This window comes from Aplidium turbinatum, chromosome 11, assembly GCF_918807975.1.
Source record: "Aplidium turbinatum chromosome 11, kaAplTurb1.1, whole genome shotgun sequence".
Classification (NCBI taxonomy): domain Eukaryota; kingdom Metazoa; phylum Chordata; class Ascidiacea; order Aplousobranchia; family Polyclinidae; genus Aplidium; species Aplidium turbinatum.
The window spans coordinates 2971802-2983332 of record NC_137482.1 but is presented as its reverse complement, the minus strand read 5'-3'; the positions used below and the strand labels follow the sequence as shown (position 1 = coordinate 2983332).

The following is an 11531-nucleotide window of genomic DNA, read 5'->3' as shown; positions in this document are numbered from 1 at the left end:
TCAGACGTGTTTTAGGCGCCTGAGACAAGCAGCATGCCAGCTGGCAAAAGTCACTATATTGACTTCCTTTGATCACAATTAGCGAAGAAACAACGAGGGCTAAGGAGGAAGTTTTGCTGGTTGCGAGTGGAAAAGAGGTAAAAAAAAAACGATGAAAAGGGTAGGCTACAGGAACTACAGGCGAAAGGTTAGCATTGTTAAGAGTCGTCTAAGACAGATGTCTCATGAAGACGTCCGAGACGTAGTTTGACAAGGAGTCTCAACTGGAAAGTGTTCCTTTACACAATTTTATCGTTACCAAATGTTGAAGTAGTGCAGAGGTAAGTTTTCAGTAAGGTAAAAGACTCAACCATGCAAGACTCGAGACGCAGAGCAGAAGGACGTAAGGAGCACAAGAGATCGTGAGGGAGGCAGCCTTGCAAGACACGTCTAAGATAGATCTGATACAGACGTCCGAGACGTGATTTTAGACAAGCAGTGTTGCCTCTGGTAAGAGTTATGATCTTGAAGATGCGAGCAAGAGTTTAGAGTAGTTAGTAGCCTACTCAGTGAGATGAGACGATTCGTCTGAGACAGACGTCTAAGTATATAGACGTCTCGTTGATGTCTGAGACCTGGTCCGATGCAGGGACAATACCAACTAGCAGATGTTTCGCTATTGTATTCTTTCATCGTCAGTAAGCGCTGTAGTAGGGTAATTTTGATGGTTGGTAATAAAGTACAAAAAAGGTAACATCATGCAGAAGACCTTACCAGAGAATTCGTCCTTACACATTCAAACGTCTTCAAACGTTAAATCAATGAACAAAGACTGATTTGCTAGTTGCGACAAAACAGGATACAAACTAAGGGTCTAGGCGGGCTTTAGGGTCTAGGCAGTAGAAGCAAAAGCACGTCCCAAACATAGAGACGTTGTTTAAGATAATGGAAGTGTCAGCCAGTTAAAGTCTTTATTGCAGTAAGTGATAAAACGTTCATAAGATACTTTCGCTTGTTGAACATACTGTAAGGACTTAGGCCTACGAGTAGTTAAAAAAGATCTAGAAATCAGAAAGATGAGAAGACAGCTTTGACACGTTCAGTCTTTAGGCGTGGGCTCTGGGTTACACAAGGCGTTTTCTCGGCCAGGAAAGTTTCCATTTTACGACGTAACCATTTACACCAGACAGAGTGCAATTATTCTGGCTGGGTTTGTACAGAAAGTGGATGGTCACATGAGAGTTCATAGGTCATGGCAGTCCTTGTAGCAGTCCCATAACAGATAGCCTACTGTAACGGGTTACAAGGTACGGCAGTGAAAAGGTCCATGACAGAATAAAAATCATTGCATTCTAAACAAGTCTAAGACTAATGCGTTTTATTGAGTACATGCCAAAGCTGCACAGATCTTATATCTTTACTTTCCACCCTGTTTTCCTTAAATATAATTCAATAGGTTTCATCAATTGTACTTAGATTTGTTTTAGGTGTTCTCATTCTGCGCTAGAGACATTTAGTATTAGCTTACTAGCCTACTAGCCTACATTTATTATACTGCATTCATTTATGAATGCTTTGTAAAGTGTTTGGCTATGTTATCTAAGTAGACTAACTTGGCCACTGACTGAGTTGACATTGAAAGTTGGTTAATTAGAAATAGTCTATAACTCCCAGGCCTTGCGACTGTACTACCCTATGATTGAGCGACTCAGATCTGACAAGCTCAAACTTGACAGGCCAGACACTGATAAGAAGTTGAGCGACCACCACCCGACTTCAACTGAACTACATGACTGCTTTAGGCATTGTCTGGCTAGGCAATGATTGGGTTTCAAATTCATCAATGCTTGGTATAAAATTAACCAATTAAGAAGACGGAGACCAGCACATCTAGTAGCTAATTCAACTGTGGGGTTCGGACCGGTGACGAGACGTATAGGTCTCGGACCGGTAACACGACGGATAGGGCTCGGTCAAGCGATGCCACCTATATGGCTCGGACCGATGACGCGACGGAGAAGGGCTTGGACGGACGACGCGACGGCTAGGGCTCGGAACGGCAACGCGACGGATAGGGCTCGGTGGAGCGACGCGAACTATAGGCTACGGCTCAGACCGACGACGCGACGGATAAGGGCTTGGACGAACGACGCGACGGATAGGGCTCGGTGGAGCGACGCGAACTATAGGCTACGGCTCGGACCGGCGACGCGACGGATAGGGCTTGGACCGGCGACGCGACGTAGAAACTTCTGCAATCCTGTGTCTGACTGGGCTATTTAGGACATAGTGCTCACTTGCAAGGATGTCTGCCTCTTGCAGACAATTCTGAACAGACTGTAAGTAGTGTTAGTTACAGTGACGTACTTGTGCTTCCTAGTGTAGAAATAGGCCTAGACATCTGGTAAAGGGTGTGAAGCTATTGCTTACGCCAAGTCCTACTGCAACCTCCACGGGGTACCAAGTGGTAACAGCTGCGCTGGCCAACTGTAGAGGGCGATTGCAATCTTGTAGAATTTGAAAGACATAAGCTACTGCATACGCTTGTAGATACGCCTACGACACAGTAGCCTACATGATTGGTGATACGTTTGTCTATACACCTACAGTAATATCGCCGTCTATCCACAACAACTGCTAGTAGCCTACCAGAGTTGGAGCTACAACTACATTACAAACACCTCAATTTTTTTGCAAACAACTTAACAAAAGTAGTAGACGAATTGCAATTTGCGCCATTTTTTTCTTTTGAAATCACAATTATAATTAAGTTACAAAACAGCAAAGAGCGTCCATTAAAATTACATGAAAATGTGTAGGCTAATTAATTACTGCAGCCTACAGGTAGCCTACATTCAATTACCATTGTAATTGATCCAACTCTAGCTAACTTCAATGCTTATTTGTGAAGTCTTATTTGCATAAACTTCGATTCAGTTGACCGTTACAAGCAATTTGCCTCTCGTGTCCAGTTTGGGTTAGCCTACACTGCAGCTCAAGGGAGTGCGCTAAATCGTGAAGCCAGCCTTCAGATAGGCCTATTGGCAAAACGTCAAGTATGTTAGGCTACATTCTTCCATTGCTACGTCCAACTAATCTAATGAATGTAGAATATTTGGCTTGGATTCTTTATCCTCGGACTGACAAAGCCTTGATTGGTTATTCCTGGTAGTTTCGCATAGGGAAGGTCTAGTTAGTTGAGCCAGAAATCGATTTTTCTGCAATAAAAATTTAACGACAAACTTTACCAAAAATCCGAACCCATCATGATAAATTTCAGTCTTTTGCGGTTCTTGTGAACATGTTTGTGTTTGCGACTGACCCCGATTTATATCATTTATCGGCATTTTAAAATTGAAATTTAGCCGGCTCAAATGATACCCTAAATTTCACGGTTGAGCCACCCGTTGTTCACGGTTGATCCACCATTATTTCACTTCCAAAAGATATCCCAAAACAAAGCTCAATCTGCATCAAACACAATAAACTCTTCTCTTGAACATCTTGCAAATAAACAATCAAAAAAAGTTTAAACTGTGTCTAGTGTCTTAAAATGAAAAAACAGTGAACACTGAACGAACAGAAATTTATATTTCTGAAAACACTGAGAATCATTGAATAGGAAACTTTGCACGAAGGTGCTTTTACGTTTCTGAAACGATTTTGCGAGGTTTGTGAAGAAAACGAACATTAGCAACCAGTGGCGTTGCCATAGAGAAAAATATAAGGGGGGAGTGCTAAAAAAATTACCCTCAAACTGGCGCATTACAGAAAAAACTACTCTTATGGAAGTTTAAGGGGGGAAGTGGACCGCCCCCGGCTAGGACACCAGTTCTACGCATCAATTACAGTACGGTACAACAAAATTAGGGCAGTACGTAAGGACCATCGGCTCATAAACTACATTCCTTATGATAAAGGCATGGCTCAACCGTGAACATTGCAAGTGGCTCAACTGTTAACATCGCCGCCATTTTCAAAATTCATGAAAAATTGCCAAGAACCAACTGGCTAATCAAGCAACGAGAACTACTAAAACAAAGAGTAAGTTACCCTCACCTATCCCAGTATTTCCATTAAGACAACGATGAAACATCGTAAGAAAAAATAACACATTTCTTATTTTTCTCAAAACTACTTTTACCTACCATTTCACATTTAACTGCTTCACAATTTTTCTGCTTGTAGAAAATCCCTAAAACTACATGTGCTGATGGACTTCAAGTTTTTTCATATTTTCGTTATGAAACGGTTGACTAATCATGCACGACGTTGCGATAAAACCGGATGGATCAACCGTTACCCGGCTCAACTAACCAAACCTTCCCCCTACTTGTAGAGGCTTTTGACCCAGGTCCGGTTAGCGAAATTTTTTTTCCCACGAGATTTCTGTCTCATTGATTCTAGTCACTCTAAAAGTAAGATTTTCCGAAAGTGTTTTGAGGGATTGGTTGATACAGATTGCGAAATAACTATTTACCAATGAAATTCTGCAATGATAATAAAATACAAGCTTTCCCTAACCCTACTTTTTTTGAAAAGCTCTTGTGCACCGCAAAAATTAATTTAAAGAAAAAAAAAGTTTGACTTCGACGGGCGTCGAACCCTCGTTCTCACGATCACTAGGCAAAGGATGTTTCCACTGAACCAACCGTGCCAACGAGAAAATGTTGCATTCACACGGTTTTAATACAAACTTTTACCAAAATATGTAAATGAGACAGAAATCTCGTGGGAAAAACAATTTCGCGACCGTTCCGAGATTGACAGAGTGAAGTTTTCGATTGTTACCCGGGATTCATTCTATCCACTAGGTGCCGCTGAATGGAGAGGAGTCTTAAAATGAGCTGCTCAAGCGCCGAACCAGCCACGCGTGATCGTCAGCCAGCCGCTTAACCGCTGAGCTAACAGGGCGCTTTTTATGGCCATCAGAATTGTAAGTGTTCCATACAACGCAACTATGAAGAATGAAGATACTTTGTGGGGAGTTGCACATTTTTCCTAAAACGAGCAGAAAAGATACACTTCCCAAAGAACTCCCTCCATCAGAAGGCAATCTGCAAGTTGTGACAGCCAGTCACTAAACCTCCCAACTTTGTTGCTTTCTAATTGTTTGGTAAGTTATAGGCTACAACACAACTTTCTGTATCATTACAACAACTAGTAGCATAAATATTTTTTAAATATATTTATTGTTACCATAAGGTGTAGATATACATATATGAGCGCGGCACACAATGATACGAGCGGTTGGACTCAAGACACTTTGAAATTATTCACAAAGAGTTGTTAGTCTTTGACAATTACACTTTTGGAATGGTAATTTCGATCTGCTAAATCACAATTGGTAATTGTTTACGATAATGGCCACAATTCATTATATTTTAACAATCAAATTCTGCAAGCGTCAAAGTAGGTCAAAAGATGTTGAGTCTCAAATTGCACAAACCACGGTTAGAATAGGAAACATATGAAATCCTCAGGGACACAATAAGGGAGGCTTCAGTAGTTGAACGGAAAATTAAATAATCGTTTACTTTTGAAGCGTTTAAACGTCACTAGACGTAATAATAACGTCATTACTTCGTCACAAAGAATCAAGCAACCACCAGCACCGCGTCACAATCAAGCTTAGAGATTAACATTTCAATTGACGATAATTTGGGACAGCGACAATTGCTTACTACGTGTAATGTACAATCTGCAAAGCCAAGGTCGTCAGAAAATTTAATATCAAAGCACATCATCTGGTGATCGATCATGTTTTCAGATGGATCAGTGCAAAGTGTAGCACAAAAAAAAAATCTTGTTAATAGAAAAGCAAGTGGTGTTTCCCGGCCATATGATGACGGCCACCGCCATGTCTGGTGTGGATTTGTGTAAAAAAATTAACAGAAGCAGCCGAGAAAAACTTATTTTTCGGCAGGACACTCTAATATTGACACAATCGCTGTTGTGTAATCTACTGCAGTCTCTCAATACTGCATGATAATGGGAAAAACTAATCAACTGTTCCGGTTAGCGGGCACTCATTAACATTAATGAAAAGTTTGATAATTTATTTAGAAAATTTCAAACGTCAGACCGGTTACTACAAAGCTCTGTTTGTCTTCATGGTAATTATTACGTAACATTGTCATTGGTTGTTCTCAACTAGATGCACAAGATATCAGAAACACGACTACATCGTTTAAATAGAGGCATACAAAGCACCATCACAATTAGAGGGAGCATGTGGCGGCTTTCCTTCTCTGGCCGTCGAAACAAGGTTAACCCGATCCTCATCAGTACTTGCCGTGGTACTCATCAGTACTTGTCTTGGTACTCATGATGCCATTTGTTGAAGTTGATCCTGAAGGCCACGATACTGCCTGACGTCATACCGATGATAACAACCCTGGAAAGACGAGCACGATTCATAACAATGAACACTCAACGACTTTCTTGTTCTGGTCAGGCTTAATATTTGGTGAATGAGATGCAGTTTTCGTGTCCGCTTCCTAGCATACCACAGCAGATCAGTTAAAAAACACTATCGCTGAATTTCAGTAGGACAACTATGACAGCGATGAACGGCCACACAGGTCCTCAGCAAGAGATGCAGATGTGGTGAAATTCTGTTTATAAGTGTATCATAGAAAAGATAGAACAGCCCGCTACAACGAAGGGAAAAACTTCGTGATTTACAACTTGCAAAGTCAGAAGATGTTTAGTTATTACAGTGACGAGTCACATGACATTTGTAATATGAGCTGAAAGATACAACCGTTTGAAGGTCTTACTTCTCATCGTGGGATAGAGCAATATCCCGGATGCCAGCATCGCATTGTGGATAGGTGTAGAGGAGCTTAAAGTCCCACGCACTCCAGACCTGCATTATCCCTTTGTTTCCTCCGGTGATGAGGAACTGGCTGTTTTTGCTGCTCAACATCGCCTGGTAGAAGAACTTAAATTACATCAAATATGATTTTGATGAATTAATCAATTTGACAAAACATACCGCAATTTCACAGCACTTTACAGTAAATTAATGTCTGTTTGATAAGGAAACTTTAGTTTAGAGTTAATAATTTGTAGAAGACATTCTTTATACAATGCTTTCCCAGTCAAAGGATACATATTATTCTAAACCAATCACGACCAAACATTCTCCTCATTCCAACTAACTTGAATGTTATCTTCAATTTGTTTGCTCTTCAACGCACGCCCGTTCATAGTGAAGTTGCTTATAAGGCCGCTGTTGTAGGAAGCTATCACCATCCCTTCACTGGTGAACTCGATCAGCTCGGGTCGTGGTGTAGAAGCCCTGGGCGACAAAGCGTATGAGAAAATAGTTCCTTTAATCGATGTTTCAAATTGCTGACAACGTCATCACTTCAACGCGTATTGTCATGGCAACACAATGACAAGCATTATCTCTAACAAGTGACATCACTGAGATGAAACACACGGTTAGCAGTGGAGTAGCTGGGGAAACCTCATGCTTTTAAACAAAATGTAAGCAGGAGACTACTACTACTACTACTAAGCAGGAGAGGTCTTGTTATTACTGGCGGTGAGTAAGGGAAGAGAAATTTGCCTCCACTTATCAACTACACCCATTGCCGACCTCCCCAACCAAAATCTGAGTCTTCAACGACCACTGGGCATAGACTTTGGTAACATTCAGGAAGCGAAAAAACTCTACTTACACGTCATCGAAAGATGAGTGGCTGGGTTCAAGCGATCTGAGCAGGTCCCCAGTGATGGTGTGGAGGAGGATGGGACCTTCCAGAGAGCCACTGGCTATGAGTCCCACCTCAGCACAAACAGCCGCGCACGTGATTTCGGTGTCGTGGCCGGTCAGGACGGCACGAGGGGAAGGGTTTTCATCTGGTTGACAAAACGTTAGGATTATGAGGATAATGATTCAAAGGTAAGTTTGATTTGCTGGCATAATCTTTCTACTAATGACAAACAATTGCGGTTGACCAAATAAGTGACAGCACATCACATGTGTTTTTAAGCAGTCGAGTGTAGCAAGAATTGACAGCAATAGATACGTGTTTCGCCCATGAGGCTGGGCTAATTAGTATCGGACCACTAAATCATGCCACATAGTTCTCAACAGCTGCAATCACATGTATTAGGCTAAAGATAAAATATATAAATGAACAAACGGATGGGGCGATCGCCTATTTTCAATCTCATTGTCTAAATTTATAAGACCAGAGTTAGAAGGCAAAGTTTTGTTCTTTGGTACAGTTTGTTTAAAACACACGTTGACGTGATTACTACAAGATGACGCCATCATCATAGCACACCATAACGTCATCAACGCGATACAAGCTCACCAGCTGATGAGGAGTCTCCGATGATTAAGTTCTTTCTTCCGCTCCAGTACCACAGCATCAAGGTTGCATCCCTGGATCCGGACACAAAGTAGCAGTCTCCTCCAATGTAAGTGTCCGACCTGGTCAGGCAGGTGACCACGTCCCAGTGTCCGAACACGACCTGGTTAAGTTTCCCTGCGAACAAACAAGGAAAGGTTTCGATTACGTTGGAACAACGCAAAATTATGCCGTAAATTCAACGAAGGGGTTGAAACGCAAGTATGACGTCACAGTGCAAACGCGCATCTGGTGACAATAACGTCATAGTGACGTAACGTCGAGCGATACAAGATGGGACATGGCGGCACTAAAGGACGGGGTCAATCACCCCAAAGAACATAAAATAGGGTGAAACCCAATTTCAACGACCCCAACACAAATGGACAGTTAGAAAGTAAAGTTTTAAATTGGCCCTTTTAAAATAATATAGCAATAGACCTTAACTTGAGCACTGTTTGCCCAGACAACAAAATCCGTCATTTTTACATTGACTCAACGTTTGCAGACATTGAATCAATGCAAAAATGACAGATTTTGTTGTCCGGGGTGGGGGTTGGATCTTAAAACTTTCCAACCTGATTCCATATGAGTGACGCGGAAGCTCCTATCCCAGTAGCCGCACGTCGCTAGGAACCTGTTGTCTGCGGTTACTACAAAACACGTGCTCTGTACTGTGACGCTCTGATCGAGCAAGTCGCTTATTTGACGCTTGCATGTCCCTCCACTGATCTCTGTGAACAACATACCACTGTGTCAGCTTAGCAATTAGAGAATGGTTCATGGATTTCTTTCAGGCATTTTTGTAGTGCTTGGAAGCCATATGCAGTGACAAGATTTAATAGTTTGGTAATGAACAGATTTATTTTCTAATAAAAGGTGCAAAAGTAGAAACGAAACTCATGTTCAGCAAACGTGTGAAATCAAAACGTTGAATCAATGTAAAAAAAAGTGTGCTTTGTTGTAGCGGTAAGCAAAACACAATCATGATTCGCCACTCTGACATTAATGCAGAATGTTATGGCCTATGCAATACCACTCACGGATTTGTGGGTCCGGTTCTATTGGCAAAGGCAGGGACGCTTCTTCACCACCGGAGGTGCTAGAGGGCTTCGAGTCGGGCACCTGAGTCATTGCAACATTTTTATCAACACAAGCTTGGCAAAGTGGCATGTCACTTCACAAGCTTTTGATTTTTAATACAATAACTATGTAGGCAGGCCAAAGCAAGCGCATTCTGATTGGCTGGATCACCGAGCGTTGGGAGTTTGACGTTCGCTGAAACCAACCAACCATGTCATGCTAGGACACGTGACAGGATGATCAAACATGGACATGAAGTTCTGTTTACTTAATGTGTATGATTATACTGTTCACTTGATCTTAGTATTATAGTAGTGTAAGTGCATATCAATTTCCTATTTTCCGAGTGTGTTGTTTCCGCACTATAAAGTGTTTGAGGGCAAGAAATCGGTTCATGGATAAAATCGCTTGTTTTGATGGTTCTAGGCATGCCATAACAACGGCGCAAAAATGGTAATTTTTTCCAACTTAGATGAAGCGTGGGATAAATTGTGTGCATTATGATGGTACCAAAATGGCGGATGAAAATATTCTTTTATGACCTCACAGACTTGTAGTATCTTACATTGTTCCACTTGTTGATGCAGAATTGCAGGTTCTTGGTACAAGTGACAACTGCAGGGGTTTGCAGGTTGGCGTGGGTGTTGGCGGCCACACAGACCACTGGGGAGTTGGATAAGAACTTAAGGACCATGATCACATCCTGTGTCTCCTTCTCCTTGAACATCATCGGGGTCTAGGAGAAACAAAACAATTGGTTTGTGATGAAACAAAGTCAGCGTCAAGAAAGCCAAGTATACAACTTCATTTTCAATGCAAATTATTATCCACGTCTGCAATACATTTAAAAAGCTGCCTTACAATGAATTGCGAAACATTTAGCTCAAGGATTAGCTTCAAGCGTAAAGCAGAGTCTGGCAGAAAATGCTTGCAAGAGAATTGCACAAAATTCGTTTGCTTTTTTTGTTAAGAGCTAATCAGAAAGTAGCTTGGTAGAATCGTTGTCCAACTTGTGACGTCACAGAGCGACTCACCATGTGCATGGCGGAACTCCTTGGAGGATGAGGAGCGGTTAGAAGTTGACTGGGAGTCTGTCCAAAGTTCTTTATCTGTTCCCGGATGCCCTCCTTTTCAACAGGATCCTGTTTATAATATGTCGTTTAAACAACGAGATACAGCGACCATAATTCGATGCTAGGAATAGGTAGATTTTTTATTATTTTGTATCATTCACAAAATAATACTCAATCATAGCCGGCTTGGTGGTTAGAATGTCCGCTTCTGAATTGGTAGGCATGGGTTCGATGCCCCGTTGGGCCATATTAATTTTTTTTAAAAAGTGGAGCTGAATCTCATTTTAGCTTGGCACCCAGCAATAATGAACTACACATACACTACAGCGTTATACAAAAACATAGTCTTCATTTCCAAAGCTGAGGAATGTTGAATACCTTAATCTGGTCCAAATTGACGCTATTTTCGTAGGTGAGATGGTAGAACACATTGGTAGCCCGCACTGCTTCTGGACCTCTCTGCTTGAAGCCGAAGATGAGATCGATCCATTGGTGGATTTGGCACGACACAATCTCAGATTCCAAAGCCTGAGATTAAGTTGAGTTATACAACACTCGATGTTTGCTCTGGTGTGAGCACAAAACGATGAAACGATGTATATACAAAACAGAAGGACTTAAATATACCAAACAGCATGAAAACCAAAGCGTTTAGAGACTGAATGCATAGGGGTTCGCGCTCATTGTTTCTGTCATACAGCACTAGACAACTATTTTTAGACCCAGGAAACTGAAGTTGTCCTACTGGCTTCCCACCACTGGAGATAACATTGAAAACGTTGATCTAAGTTTTGTGTAACTGGACGCGTTTTTTAAGGTTAGAAGAAGCAAAACCGAAATTAAAAACACAGAACGATTTACACTATTAAAATAAAAATGCTCTGAAGTAATCATGATCGCGAGCAATGGCACATTGCGTTGTACTCAACATGAGGAAGAAACTTGATGGTGGAGTAAATTGCACTGTGACTGATGAAGCATTATGGGAAGAGAAATGAGGTAAATCTTTAATGAAACTTCAAGAATT

At 41.5% G+C, this 11531-nt stretch overlaps 1 protein-coding gene across 1 annotated transcript in view; it reads right to left on the bottom strand.

Moving 5' to 3' along the window:
- Positions 1–5172: 5172 nt before the first annotated feature.
- Positions 5173–11531, bottom strand: part of LOC145779983 (neurobeachin-like) — a 65129-nt gene continuing 58770 nt past the window's right edge. Inside the window, exons 46-55 of the mRNA XM_082591675.1 lie at positions 10883–11032; positions 10442–10573; positions 9997–10167; positions 9392–9473; positions 8927–9082; positions 8313–8486; positions 7671–7851; positions 7147–7285; positions 6762–6913; positions 5173–6376 (exon numbers count right to left, since the gene is read on the bottom strand). Coding sequence (XP_082447801.1) covers positions 6286–6376; positions 6762–6913; positions 7147–7285; positions 7671–7851; positions 8313–8486; positions 8927–9082; positions 9392–9473; positions 9997–10167; positions 10442–10573; positions 10883–11032 — 1428 coding nt within the window. The 3' untranslated portion in view covers positions 5173–6285. The remainder of the gene's footprint in view (positions 6377–6761; positions 6914–7146; positions 7286–7670; positions 7852–8312; positions 8487–8926; positions 9083–9391; positions 9474–9996; positions 10168–10441; positions 10574–10882; positions 11033–11531) is intronic.